The sequence below is a fragment of the Hippoglossus stenolepis genome, chromosome 4, assembly GCF_022539355.2.
Source record: "Hippoglossus stenolepis isolate QCI-W04-F060 chromosome 4, HSTE1.2, whole genome shotgun sequence".
NCBI classification, from domain to species: Eukaryota; Metazoa; Chordata; class Actinopteri; order Pleuronectiformes; family Pleuronectidae; genus Hippoglossus; species Hippoglossus stenolepis.
Window position 1 is genome coordinate 25076624 of NC_061486.1, and position 15665 is coordinate 25092288.

The window sequence follows — 15665 nt, forward strand, 5'->3', positions numbered from 1 at the left end:
TGTGACAGAATTAGAGTTGTCAGATGCTTGTATGTTGTGTTCAGGTTACCAACTGACGCCCTTAAGACAAACAGGAGCAAAAGAAAAAGGGAAAAAATCGTAGGAGGAGAAGCAGGATAAAGATTGGTGTAAACAAAGAGAAGGACGGACTGAGGAGGGATTTTCCCCAAAGCTCTGCTAACACTAATGACAAAACATTACTACTACTACATGGCTTTCATAGTACTGCCATACAAGCCAGTGGCCAGTCAGATTCACTTAAGCCTCAGCATACCCTCAAGTTCGGCCAAAACACTTGATGACGCTAAGGCACACAACTGAGGTTATGCCCCTAACATCCACTGGCGGCCACTAAGACCTGCTAACATCTACAGTTAGTTGGTAAATTAAATTGTGCAGGAGACCTTCAAACATACAAGGGACATTCACCATCTTTTCCTATATTCTAAAAAATGTCTTGTACTGCAGGTAATTTTTTATTTTACGAAAGGTGTGTATATAAATTGACCACGTGTGTGTTGCTCTTCTGATATATGTTTTATTTTGCAGTTTTCAAATTAAAGTTGTTACTTTGCAGCCGGAGAGACATACTGAAGCAGAGACGATAGCCAAAATCAGCTTCTAGCAGTTATCAGTGCATGTTCATGTGTTTTGGGCATGTAGCTCTGATGAGAGGGCCGATGGGAGGGGGTGGGGTGTATCCGTTGCATTTTTTCAAAGTGTAGTCTGCTCTTACTCGCCTTTCCAGGATAAACAACCCTAGCTTTAAACACAAAGAAAGAAGGGGGAAAATTAAATGAAATGCGAAAATGACCAAGGCATAAAAGTTTAGTGGCTCTAATGGTGCACATGACCTTGACAAAAACGATTCATATAATCATTTTAAGATCTATTGTTTCTGTTGTTAAGATTTGGTTAAGTTAAAAAACTGTTAACACCCTTGGAATCTGCAGGGTGCTCAAATCCTGTGATGTGTCCAATATATATGTCAAAGTGAAAAATGTATTGTCTGTACTAATAGGCAATGTTGTGCTGAGAAATAGATATAAAGGCAAAATCATAGGGATTCAAAAACAGCCACACTAGCTTAAGACTCCAAATGGTTAAGGAGAGTGAAACTGCTGATAAGAGGTTATGTGTTGCTTGTGAAGAAAACGGAAGTCATAATGTTTCTCAGATTTTCTTTGGGCCTGTAGCATAAATTCATTAAAGCTAGGGTTGGTAATCCTGTATAAGCTTGCAAGAGCAGGCTACACTTTGAAAAACATCCTACCCCATCCCATCAGCCCTCTTGTCAAAGCTACTCTGGCTATCGTCTCTGCTTCAGTAAGGTGCATGCAGGTCGGTAAGTGACTGACAGGTACGCCAGCCAATTGTTTTATTTGGACCGAATGAAATGATTGGTTGTGTTAATTAAGCCGTTTTCAGACACGACCTCCGGGTAAAATCCAGAGAATTGGCCTCAGAGTTTACCCGCAGTTTGCCTTTCACACATGCACAACACTCTACACAGACGTGCTCGCAACAGCAACAAATCCTCAGGCTAGAGGTGGAGCAGCCAGGTGAAGCAGGCAGAGGCAGAAAGTGACGTACTAACTCCGCTGCTTGGGTCACATGATTTTTGTTCGCAACACACAGACACCATCGTCAGCTCTTATCTCCACAAAGTCTCCTCACACTTCCTTCAGTGTCTTCTATGTTAATGACACTGCTTTTTCACCCGGAGATATTTGTTTTCTTTTTGTAGTTTTTTCAAACCCCCACACTCGCTCGCTGTGAATCCAGCGGGCGACCCCCTGCTGTGTTCACACATCGACTTCTCCTGGATTTCTACAGACTTTATAATATGAGGCCAGGCAGATGTAGTCCGATAAAGTCTCTCTCCCTATCATAAGAAAATCAGTTTGAGAATCTTTTTATTTCTTTTATCTTAGCCTGACACTGACTGTGTTACTTATTTCTATAACTTCAGCTAAAATTAGTCCATGTTAGTTCAAACAGAGATACCGGTTAGAGATGCAAGTGAGAGTAGAAACGGAGCGGCAGCAGTGATGGACGTGCAGGAAAAAGCGGTGAGGGGAGATGTGCAGAGAAAATCAGGAGGAGGTATTGATGGAGACTAAAGGTGACGCTCTGAGAGGGATTAGCCGGTCAGCCAAGGGGCTGCATTTTCTACTTAATCATTGATGATTCTGATCAGGAAATAGAGGAAATTCAACATCTCACAAAAATGCTATGTTTACAGCAGAAATTAAATCACGGGATGCTGGATATCGATTTTGAAATGGATTATGTGTCTCATTTGGTAAAGAACCTTCATTGTCTGCGATGTTGGAACGACAGTTGAGCCTGCGTTTCTTCATGTACTTTTCTTCACTGAATTATCTTCTAAGCAGCTTCCACACAGCAGGATAACATAGTTGGCCTATTTGGCATAATTTGCTGTTTCACTGAACTTTACTTCAGGATTTTTTTTGCATAAAGTAAGCATTAAGCTCACTGAGGCGACTAAGCCACAATCTTAACTGGTGCAACAACAAATCTGCTCGCCTCCTCAGCAGAAATATGCTGTTCTTCAGTTAACTTGGCTTCCAGTCGGCACCCTTCTCTCTCGTTTTCTGCCCATCGCCTGTTGCCGTGGTAACTAGAAGGGGGGAGTTGAGTGGAGGGGAGAATGAAAGGAGGGAGGAGAGATGGGAGGGGAAAAAAGGTTGTTGGTGGTGGTGGTGCGAGGGAGAGGTTGTGTTGTGTTTTCTGGGTAAAGGAACCACAGCTGTTCTTCCTCTCCTCTCCCCTCTTCTTTTTATCACCACATCTTCCAATCTCCCCGAGACTCACGCTCCTCATCGAGACCTGGCCAATTATTTCCTGTCCTCTGCCTCCTCTTCCTCATTATCCACACACTCTTATGCCTGTTCCTGGTTTAATTTCCTCTTTTTTCACCTTCTTCATCCACAATGTCTGAATTATTTGCTTTTCTATTCCATCTCCTGATCAAACACTGTCCCTCTCTCTAACCACATGAGGAGCAACATACTGTCTACTCTTCGTTTTCATATGCTTTGCCTCACTAACCCACTCTACACCAGCTCTACCTATTGAGCTACATCCAACTCCCACCTCTCCTCTACGTCTATTTTTATTCAACTCACCCTCTCCAAATGCCATGTAAACAGTGTTCAAGGTTTCATTAAAAGAGAGCCTCACTGTGCATGGGATTTTAATTTCTCTGGAAGTTGAATAATGCAGACCACTGGGGGAGCAGCAGTATTGTCTATGTGTGTGTGTGTGTGTGTGTGTGTGTGTGTGTGTGTGTGTGTGTGTGTGTGTGTGTGTGTGTGTGTGTGTGTGTGTGTGTGTGTGTGTGTGTGTGTGTCTGCATACATGTGCATATTTTTAAAGTGAATGCATATGAAGGTACTAGATTGAACAGGATTTCTTACGTCAGATGCAGAACTTATGTTTTTTTTTTACGTTACTGTGCCCGTTTCATTTTGAAAATTAACTGCACATCCATAATTATAGCTTTGAAAGTGAAAAACACCCTTTTAATGCAAGATATCCACTGTCAGATACTGAGGAAGAGCAGGAGAAAAAAATGGTGGGTGGGGCATGATTGTAGGAGGAGGCATTTTTGGAATTGTGCTAGGATAATGTTTTTGTATAATCACCAATGCCTGTGTGGAAACACAGGCAACATATTAGTCAAAGGAAACAACAATCATTGTCTGCTGGGAGCAGAAGGTGTGTGTGTGTGTGTTGGGATATGTGCTAATATCTCTGCCATGTGTATGTTTTTGAAGCATAAGTAAACAACATAGGTTTGCAATTGATGATTATTATTTTTGGGGCATTTTTGCCAAAATAAAAAGTCAAAATTGAAATGCAGTTGCCGGGTGAACCAGTTCCACAGGAGTGTTTGGCAGCAGCGAGCGAGCCGCATTAGACTAAAACCACGGACAGTTTAAATGCCTTGTGGGACTGTTCGCAGAGAAACAAGGCTCTTCATAGAAAAGTACTGACACAATCTGGAGATTATTCCTGATGGGGGTGGGGGTAGCGGATGTGTGTGTGTATATTGGGAAGGGGGAGAGGGAGAGAGAGAGAGGAAGTAGGGCCAAAGAGCCCTAGGGGTGCGATTGAAAGAAAAAAGCGAAGAAAGAAAGATTCTCTAGAGGGAAGAGAAAGAACAGGTGGGGGATGCTGTGTGGGGGGTACGATAATCTAAAGCTATTCGATGGAATTAGCACAAAAAAACCTAATGCAAGAATCCTCCCATGGCCCAGCCACAGATTACAGCAGTGGGTTTGCGTGTGGAGGCTATTATATAATTCATTCTCTATGATGAGATTTTCCTTCATTGCTGGTTTTCCTTACTACCCCCCTTCATCTCTCACACTCCATCCCAGCACTGGCAGGTTACTCTTTTAATTTAAGGAGAAGATGTCCCAGCCACACTGGGGTTTTTTGGTGACTTCATAATCTTTTTATCCCTGTCTGGAACTAATTCATCTTAAACAGCAATTTGATGTCTTCTTTCTGTACTCACTCAGTCTCCACTCACTGTCTGGGATGCATGGATATTTGCACAAACGTGCATGTGTGCATGCGTGGCCATGTAAAATCTGCGTGTGTGTTTGCATGCACACATGCGGACATTAAGCTCAATGCTCTCTCGCTCTGGTATTGTGAATTCTCTGCCTACTAAGCTCCTTAATGGAGTCACTACAAGGGCAAAAGCATTTCATTTTTTTTTGCAGTCATTCCTCCCTCCCTCCATCCTTCGTTCGCTCTCACTCCACATCCCAGCTGATCCCAGGTGGACGGATTGGCAATAACTCTTTCAGGTTTCATTTTGGAGGTTGCCACTGGTGACCTGTTGTTTTGATGAGAGGTACATTCACACCACCAAACGCCATCTAATGATTATCTGGCTGCAGATGTCTTTGGTGCAGTATAGAAGGAGGCTACCTTTTAGATACACTGGTTACAATGGTGTTCAGCCATACAGAACTTCTTGTTGTGTTTGTTTCATAACAAATATAACTCTTTCTATGAAATACAGAGGAGTGGCCTGAGGTAAATTCAAGTGACAGCTACCATCTCTTTCTGATGCTATTTAATAAATCCAGACTCATCCTGAGGGAGAGTTACATGTGACTAAGAGGAGGTTTGAGGTGGCTGCTGTGAACACGTATGACAAATGTCCTTTATAGAGAAATGCATGTTAGTGAGGGACTGAGACTAAACGTGATATTTGAAGTTTCTATTTCCCTATTTTAACAAAGGTATGATTACTCTGCATAATGGGGTCAGGCACAGGTGTGTGCACGTGCATGAACATATGTATTACTGACAACATCTATAGATGTCTTTTACACATATTACTATATTACTATATTAATGAACTGAAGGTTCATTATTCAAAACTGAGTGGACCATGATACATTGAAATGTTACTGCCTAAGCCAAATAACTCTCAAACATGACAGCATTATGTAAAACTGGTTGATTTATGGTTTACTGTTTAAGTCTGAAAGACTCTAATCATGAATCTGTTGTATCTGTGCTTTATCTCTTTGAATTTTAATGGACTGGGTTCGGCAAAATGACCACTTCTCAGGAATGAATTGTACCTCATACTGTACTGCCCAGCAGCACTGCCTGCAAGCCATTTTTATATTATGTCACCGTCTATTGACTTGTATGCACATAAAACCCATAAATCCATGATAAATGTAATGAGGTCAGGTTTCGATGGGCTATAGTAATGGCGCGCGCTCCGGATTCACATGGAGTAATGAGAGTGATTTATCATACAATTATTTATGGGATTATCATTAATATAAATGGTGGTGATTAGTGAGTGTTGATCTTATGCAGAAATCAGTTTGAGCTATCTCATATTTGTGGGACTGAACTAGGAGGCAGTAATCAATCAACAGATTAACAGCGACGTTCGGTCCTGTCAGTAGTCTGCAGCCTGGTCTCAGACGTAGTTCAGTCACAGACTACAGCGCGAGACAGCCGACAGGCTTGCACAGACGAGAAGAAAAAGCAGAGAGCTTGCTATCTGAAGTGCTTGCCTGTTCTCAGATCTGAAAAATGAATGAGGGATGAATATAGTAAGAAAAGAACAAAGAGAAAGATGTCTGCAAGAGAGGAAACAGAACAGAGAGAGGGGGACCTGTAGTCCATCTACCGTGTGTGTCGAACATTATGCAGCACACAGACACACTAAGTGTACCGATATGCCAAGTCAGCCCGCGTAAGCATATGCTTGGATAGATGCACATAACATGCACACATCCAAAGAGCAAATATAAGTCTCTCTCTCTCTCTCTCTCTCTCTCTCTCTCTCTCTCTCTCTCTCTCTCTCTCTCTCTCTCTCTCTCTCTCACACACACAGAAATAGCAACCAATCTGCAACTAAGGTTATAACCTCAGTCACACCTGTTGCTAGGGCAGGGCATTGAAAGCAGACAATGCGTGTGTATTGTTCATAACCGAGACACAAACTGAGAGGTTACTCTGCGGGGCAGTGTGTGTGTGTGTGTGTGTGTGTGTGTGTGTGTGTGTGTGTGTGTGTGTGTGTGTGTGTGTGTGTGCGGAGATTAATCACAGCTCCAACTTAAGTGATTCTTAACGGAGGTTGCCATGTTAACTGGGCCTAATGATGGAGAAGAGACTAAAATTAGTCGAGGAGGAGACATGTCATCCCAATTCTCCCTATACCTGTAAACACCCTCGCCAAACACACAACCAAACTCACAACTACACACACACACACACACACATTGCATACTGAGTCACCTAAAACAGGCCATGAGCCAACTGTCCTTCTTTTTGGAGTGCTTACTTTGGCTGATAAATGGATTCTGGAGTAGTCCTCTTCTTTGGAGGAGTAGTGACTTTAACGGTGGTCCATCATTAGTACCGTTTTCCTCCTCTTTGCTCTGCCTCTTTCACTTCTCTCTCTCTCTCTCTGATTAAGGAGTTCAAAGTCCTTCCTGAGGCTCCCCCCTGTGATTTCAATTTCGAACCCCTCCTCTTAACCTCAATTCTGACTTTTTTCCATCCACACTTTGTGTCCTTTACCAGATTTCTCCTGAATTTCCTGCTCATCTTGCTCTGTTGTATCATGAAGGCAAGTTGTGATGTCCACTTCCCTTCTACTTATTCACTACTCCTGCTTTTTGTCCATCTTCCCCATACAGTCTCTGCTTTTTGTCCCTTTTCATTATAAGACCATGGGTTTAAAGATTTGATGCTTTCTCATAAAAATATTTGAGGGATGTAAGTTGGATGGATCAGTTGTATTGTTGATGTTCTCATGATGAAGGCCCAGACATACCAGTGATCACACTAGCAAGCCAGAGGAGCGCCAATCAGTCACAGAAGCAGTAGCAGATCTAGGTTTTTTCGAAATCAGGGGCCATAAAGGGGCCACAATTTACACAGAGATGCCAATTATATGTCCGACATCTATGTACAATCCCTGATTCAGTAAGTGGCACATTAAAGTCATTTCTAGTTTACTGTTAAGCTCTATAGCTTGGAGCAAAGCCACACATCATTGAATATGTTGTGAAAATTGTTCCCTCAAAGCCATTGGGAACTTTAAAAGTGCTCGTAAAATAAAAGTTCCTAACAAATTTAATTTGTATTGTTAGTATTGTTAGAAGATAACTTAAGACTACTGACAGGACAGGGGCACTTCATGTGCCAGTGTTGCCCTGGCCCCTCCACCAGATCTGGCCCAGCACATAAGTGCTCTGAAGTGTTTTCTGCTTCCTCTTTACTGTGTTGTTTACTCTCACCTGGCATTTTGTTACTGCCATCGCCCTGTTCACATTACCTGTGAGGTAACAAGCTTGTTCGCTTGGTCACTCATGGCACAATGAGTTCAATCGAAAGATGGATTGGTACTTTGACTCCTGTCTCATAACGGCCTAAAAACCTTCCTTTTTTATGGAGCACTTTATACCCTCTGACAGAGGACGTTAAATGAAACTGAATGGAACAATAAAGTTAAATTGAAATTATAGCTTCCATTATTTTGGATTCCAAAGCTCTCTGCTCCCTTCAAGTTCAGCACTGTCGAGCTAAAATTTACACATGAAAGCACGTTAGATGTACTTTCTTGTGTCGAGCCAGTCCACAGATCCCAGTATTTCTACTGAATTATATTTATCTCACTGCAACCTGTCACTATTTTAAAAATAGTGCAGAGTATATTTATACACAGATATTTTTAGTACTGCTTATTGTTGTTTTTGTCCATCTTTTCTTGTGACGAAGCTGTTTATACTTGAAATATGATTGCAAATCTTTCATCTGTTCCCTCTTCCTTGCACTGTCCTTTCGTATTCAGCACATCTGTAGAACCTCTGGTGGGAAGGACATCAGGACATCACATCCTTCCTAATGCAGTGAATTACTTTATGTCTCTGAGTGTATTAACCCCATTTATCGCTGTCTTCCTCCGCTAGGATCCTCCTGACAGTGGTGGTGATCTTCCGTATCCTGATCGTGGCCATCGTTGGGGAGACAGTGTACGAGGACGAGCAGACAATGTTCATCTGTAACACTCTCCAGCCCGGCTGCAACCAGGCCTGCTACGACAAAGCCTTCCCTATTTCCCACATTCGTTACTGGGTCTTCCAGATCATACTGGTGTGCACGCCCAGCCTCTGCTTCATCACCTACTCCGTCCATCAGTCGGCCAAGCAGAAAGACCGGCGCTATTCCTTTCTCTATCCCATCATGGAAAGGGACTATGGGGGAAGGGACGGGGCGCGAAAGCTTCGCAACATTAATGGAATTCTAGTTCAGCATGGCGGCGATGGCGGAGGAGGGAAGGAAGAACCTGACTGCATGGAGGTGAAGGAGATTCCCAATGCCCCGCGGGGCCTGACCCATGGGAAGAGCTCTAAGGTTCGCAGGCAAGAGGGGATCTCCCGCTTTTACATCATTCAGGTGGTGTTCAGAAACGCGCTAGAGATCGGCTTCTTGGCGGGCCAGTATTTCCTCTATGGCTTCAGCGTGCCTGGGATTTTCGAGTGCGACCGCTATCCGTGTCTCAAGGAGGTGGAGTGCTACGTGTCCCGGCCCACGGAGAAAACTGTTTTCCTGGTGTTCATGTTTGCGGTGAGTGGCATCTGCGTGGTGCTCAACCTGGCTGAGCTCAACCATCTGGGCTGGCGCAAGATCAAGGCGGCCATCAGGGGCGTCCAGGCCCGCAGGAAGTCTATCTGCGAAATCAGGAAGAAGGACATGGCCCATTTGTCCCAGCCACCCAACCTGGGTCGCACACAGTCCAGCGAATCAGCCTACGTGTGACCGTGAAGAGAAAAAAAACGAGGAGGAGTGGATGAATGTGCACGAGAGAGTATGAATTAATTTTGATTTTAATTTAATGGCGACGGTGTGGAGGTCAAACAAGATGACCTCTCCTCTGTAGAATGAAACACAATGCGAGAAGACCAAATCTCTGACTCTACGACTCTGTAGGTCTGGAGAGAGTCGAAGAAGAAGAAAATGACTGAGCATAAGAGGGGACAAAAAGTTCTCTGCATACGAACATGATTTTGGTCTCCTGGGGAGCTATTCCATTTTCTACTTTTGTCTTTTTAATTAATTACCTTCTCCTCTGCCCCTCGTTTCTTTTAATGGGAGGAATTCAATCCTCAAGAGGCTGAAGAGGGCAGGACTTTAAAGAAGAGAAAGAAGAGGGTAAGAGAGAGGAGGACTGATGAGATGCTGTTCAGTGTTATTTGGGGATTTTGGAAGACAATGGCAGTGTTTGATGCATCCCATGGTGCTTTTCTTCTGGACTGTGTCAGCCTCAGTGAAAAAGGGAGGACAGGACCAGGGGTGGGACAGAGAGGACGAGCGGCAACATCATTAAAAGAGGAACGGAAGAACTGTCAAAGCCATGACAGACTCTGGAGATCGAAGGCGAATTAGTGAGTGAGAAAGAGTAGGAGGGATGCATCACACTCTGGGAAAACGTATGAAAGAACTGCGGAGGGAGGGAAGAGAGGGAACTTTTCTCTTTTGCTTCCTCTCCTCGCTGGAGACTCGAGGTAAAAACTGAAGCCAAGACAGACGGAGCTGCCTCTGATCAGTGTCAGCCTCACCTCTGCTGGAACACTGTCACAAGCCAAAACCAAGAGAAAAAGACTGACGACGTTTATGTTTTGTCTCTTGGCAAAAGATGATTTTAACACAAACACGAGCGAGAACCATAAACACTTCCCTCTCCTCTATCTCTCACTTTCCCTGCTCCACGGTTGGCAGCTACATAGTCCCCTGGGGCTTGGGGTGACAGTAATGACTCTCGCTGCACTCTTGCTACGTAAACTCTGGAGAGGAACTAACGAACAAATGAACAAACAAAGTGTAAACGTCAGTGTCTCCCGAAGCACAAACCAAACGTCCCTCCTTCCAGCATTCCAGTGTGTTGAGAGATAACGGAGAGGGGGACAGAAAGAAGAAGGGAGCTCGTGGAGGAGGCAGAGTGATGACTTTATTACAACTTTAAACAAATTTGATAAAGTTTATCACCATGAATCATGATTTTCTTTTTGAGAAAGCGACGGTGCCATCCTTGAGTTGCATAGAGTATAACATGGTAATATTATTTGTCCATTTATCCAAATAGAGTATATCCAAATAGATTTATTTATCTTTTCAGGGGGGTTGGTTGGGACATCATGTTGCTGTTTTTTCGTATGTAAAAACTATTTGTCTTTTTTTCCATTTTTTGTTTAGTTTAAAGCGTTTTTCACCGATGGAACTGAATAATGACATGTACGGGTGGGAAGGGACGAGTTGTGAGCTTTGTTTTGAAGCATTTTGAGGCTGTGCAGCTGATTTTTATTTTCTTTACAACAATCTTGGCAACCTTAAGAGCAGTTGTGAATCCACTGCATTCAGAATGCAGAGCAACGCAGCCGAGCGTTTCCTACAGAGAGACTTGCTTTTCTTCCAAATCAGCTGCACGGCTTCTGGCAATTAAAGCCTGTGAGCCGTTTTGAAAAAGGCATGTTTACACGGAGCAATGTTTCTCGATGAAGCTGTGTAACCAATGAGTACTTTATTCTCTCTGGACGGGTTTTTTTTTCCTTCTCAGTGGTTTTCATTTTGCATTTCTTCCTGACTGGATTTTCAGAATGCATGCCTTGTAAGAGAAAAGTAAAAGAATGACATGAAAGAAGTAGAAAAAGATAATGATGATCGAGAGTGCTGCACCTTGAATAATGCAGACGAGTGGCAGAGTGGTGGACTGAAGGAACTCACTTTGGGATAAAGGCCACGTTCATGGACTCACTAAAAACAACCCAAAAGTGAGGCTGCAGTGAAATCACATATAGGGACAGTGGACTGTGGGTGGTACCCTTAGAAATTCTATAGCTGATATGGACACACACACACACGCACACGCACACACACACACACACACACACACACACACACACACACACACACACACACACACACACACACACAATGGACCAGCATACTACTGTCAAGACAAGAAGAGGCAAGCACAAAACAGCTCTCTCTAAACCCAGATCTTGTCTGTTATAAATCATTGAGTCTGATGCAGAGTCAAAGAAATGATGGGGTTGATGTACAGTGACATCAGTCATCGGCAGAGGAAACTCCCACTAATGCTTCTTATACCTGGTCTAAACACACTGCCATAGGTCAGAGCATTTAGCTGTGCCAGCTGAGAATCTCATTCACCACTGCGAACCTTATATACGTAGCTCAACACTGCAGCAGCTTAGCATTGCCACATGTTTGATTCTTACACATGCACTAATGCTACTCAATCTCTACGCTTTGATGAAACACATTATCTTCATGAGAAACTTGTTTAACTGCAGCTTCAGAAGTTCCTCGTCTGCTACTTAATATAAAGAAACCCTCCTTGTAAAAAGATTTGTAGTTGAACTCCTTGTTCCATTCCTCTCAACTTGCCTTATGTTTTTGTACTTCCTACATTTCCACCAATGCATTTTAAAAAATGGAGGCAAATAAAAAAGGTATTGCATCAGTGTCACCCAGGAGACACTTACTTACTGACTAGGTTAAATTCTCTTAACAACAAATTAATCAATAGTTAATGATAAGCAGCTAATTGAAACTATATATTTAAAGAGCAGTTCCCTTTTATTTACTGGATGTAAAATCTTTATAATCTTTCTCTCTGTATTTTGTGTTATTTTTAGAAGAAAAGTGTGTCGTCAGGTTCCTCTGTGGCTGCACTGAAGATACAGTGACATGACAATAAGTAATACTGAAAGCACAGAGCCACAGAAGGTGTTTAAGCACCAGTTTATGTAGCAGAAGGACCCCCACACACACACACTCCTCCCAACTCTCTGTTTCTCCATTCACTCCCACTGACATAATCTCTGTGATTCTTACAGGTGATTATCCCCAGATTTAGACTCCTCTGAGGATCTCTATGGGGCTCAATGCAAACCGTGCAGTCTACAGTACGCGCTTGGAAGGACAAATACGCTGCCAGGACACGCCAGAATGCCTAATAATAGCGGCAGAGTCTTGGCTTCCCTCAGTTGTTGGGAGCTTGTGCTCCTAGCGAAGGCTTAAAGCGCCTGACCTTGAGCTTAAAGGCCAAGCTGATGTCCTTAGTATACGAAACTCCTTCTGGAGTCACTGTGCAGAACAGCACTGATCTAATCTCCACAGAGCACAGGTCAATGCTGGTGTGAGCACTGTTTTCAGTGAATCGTACACACACACACGTGTCCAACATACATTAATTCTAGGAACTTGAATGTAACAGGAGGAGTTTGAGGTTCACTGCTCTTCACTATTCCTATGTGTGGTTTCATTCGGGTCAGAAACACAAACAGAAACTGTGTGAGGCCGTAAATGTGTCCTGGTTTTCTTTGGTTTCCATTGATCCAGCGTTCATTAGTGACTCACAACTTCTACAGCTCCACAGGAAGTGGCTGAACCTTTCTCCAAAGTAAAATCAGGCACCAGATATCCCAACACTCCACTACTCTCCACTACCGTCTGCTTTTGTATTTGTCAATGTGAAATGAATTATGCAACTTGTCTTTTATTCATTTGCTTTATTTTTTTGACTTGTGGATTCATTTTGTTGTCTGTTGCTCTTTTTGTGAAGTGACATATCAAAAAAAAAAGAAAGATGTTTTTTTCTATGTAAAGGAACAAAAAGTTTTTTTCAATGTATAAAATCAAGGGTAGAGTATTCAAATATAAGAATAGCAGAAAATATGTTATATTTCCTCCCTTGCCAAAGTGATATACAAAATTTCATTCATTTAAAAAGATTTTTTAACTGCATGTGTAATGGCTAGAATAAGCATGTTTCTATGTTTTCTTCAACAGAATCTTTAAAGAAAGACTTTTGTAGTCCAAACTATGGAGCAAAGCTATTATGTCTTGATGCAAAGTGTGTATAATAATTAACCAGTTCTTCAGACGGTACAGAGCCAGGCAGACAATACCAACTCAGTGATGTTAATACTACTTATAACAGTATCAGTCGTACGTCCGGTCCACACAAATGTGGATATTTTGCAAAACAAACTTTTCCCTCTGCGTTTGAGCCTCTCGTCCACACGCAAACAGAATTTTGTTTCACTAAAACAGAGCAAGTGGTAAAAGATTACGTCACAGCCTAGTTCGCACATGCCCACTGTTGCTTTGTGTAGTGAACTTGCGCCAGAAACAACTACACGAATGGCGGCTATACACCAGTTTCTCTGTGCTTGGTTGGCACTGCTAGGTCTAATACAAGTTTACTTTCCTTCACTTTATCACTGCCCACTAGCGCGCCATGCTTGTTTCAGGATTTGTGCTCATTTTTGTGTTCTCGTGTTTTGTAAAACAAAAGTCGTGTGGACAGAGATTTTTTCAGAAACAGAAGGGGAAATAGCCATTAAAAAAAAAATATCTGCAATAGTATAGACAAGGCATCAGTTTCTACTCCCAAGAAATTTTTGAAAAACACTACACACAGTCCATCCTCTACATTAAGAAATTTGCACATGAATATATATATATATACCTTTATAATCTTTCTGTAGAAGACGTCTTTTGATCTATGAGCAAATCAGTCAAATGAACTACTGTAAAACACAGGGTACACAGGAATATAACAGGTTAAAGGCTCGCACCGTGAGATGTCACACACCAGAACATTCCAGGGTTTAGTCCCCAGCACAACGTCAAATTTACAACCTACAACTTTTTAGAGTGTAAATACGATAAATCCTCTGTGAAGCTCCTTCCAGGCGTCTAATCGGGGTGCAGTACACTGACAGCAGACTCAGGAAAGACAACATTGCTGATATGTTACACCAATCTTTTCTAGTGAATAAAAAATCCAGTTTCTTGTGTTAACACATGGACACTTTTATAAAAATGGTATGACATCATGTCAGAGAGACGTTTCATTCACCATCCAACCTTGTACTGTAAACCCCGCTCAAGAAATAGTCTACAAGCCTGATTATTTACCAGTTGGTGCTACTGAGGCCGGACTCTTTACAAAAGACATGAATTCAGACACATTCCCTTGTCTCCAGCACACGATGTTGCCACACACCAGAGGACAGGTAGCAAAGCAGATGTCCTTAAAAAAAATCAAGCTGTTACTCGTGACTGTTATTAACAAATGTCCACTGAAGCCTATATCAGGTAATGATATCATTGTCATCAAGCTCTCCACAAACTTTATAATGAAATCCAGTAGCAAACAATTCGGTTCCTCAGGACTGCAAAATGTAACTGAGCTGTTTCACTCACTGAATGACTACATTGCTCTTTATACTGCCACCAGAGGGACCTTAGATTAACTTAGTAATCGCATATGTAGCCAAGGGCTGGTTGGTGGTTGTTTTGGAAGCACCCCTCTTATACTGCACATTTAAGGGCTTCTGATTTATTACGACCTAAAAAAAGCCATAATTTGTAAAAAATAATTGGAAAAAAATAATTGAAACTTGACTTAACTTGTAAAGAGTACAATGTGCACTCATGGGCCAAGATTAACCACACTGAAATGTGGTCAATTAGGTGATATGTTTATTTTATTTTTTTAAATTTGAAAATTAGACATCTTGTTCCAAATAAAACCCTTTTTAATGTGTTTAATCGAATGAGAAAATGTAAGATATAAAGCTCCTTTTATCCAGATGTTCAGCCTCAATTTTCATTTTATTCTGAAAAGAAGTGCTCCCTCCCTCCCTCCCTCCTCCAACCGCAGCGCCGTCTGATACTGGTGCTGCTGTCCCATGGGGTAGATTATTATAACCATTTCAGGTTTCAGCAGAGGACCTCTTAACCTCACACTAATCTGTCATGATATCAGTTGTGATTACTTTGTCTAATTATGCTGAGTGGCAGATCCAGGCGGAGTGGATTTTAAACCATCATTCATATTTTCCATGCACCTCTCTCGCCAGCACTGCCAGCACCTACCGGCAGTGAGGTTGTGGATGTGAGAAATAGAAATTGTTTGTTGCTCTTAAATTCAGTAAATCCAGATTATTAAATTATAGAGTTTAAATTGTTTAACAAGGTATTAAGTTAAACTTAAGACTTTAACCCAGGTGAACCTCCTATATCTGTCCACTTCTCCTGAGCTTAGA

The 15665-nt window shown here is 42.3% G+C and overlaps 1 protein-coding gene across 1 annotated transcript in view; it reads left to right on the plus strand.

Moving 5' to 3' along the window:
• LOC118106643 (gap junction delta-2 protein) overlaps positions 1 to 12376 on the plus strand; it is a 30937-nt gene extending 18561 nt beyond the window's left edge. The window contains exon 2 of the mRNA XM_035155342.2: positions 8493 to 12376. Coding sequence (XP_035011233.1) covers positions 8493 to 9342 — 850 coding nt within the window. The 3' untranslated portion in view covers positions 9343 to 12376. The remainder of the gene's footprint in view (positions 1 to 8492) is intronic.
• The last annotated feature ends 3289 nt before the right edge of the window (positions 12377 to 15665 follow it).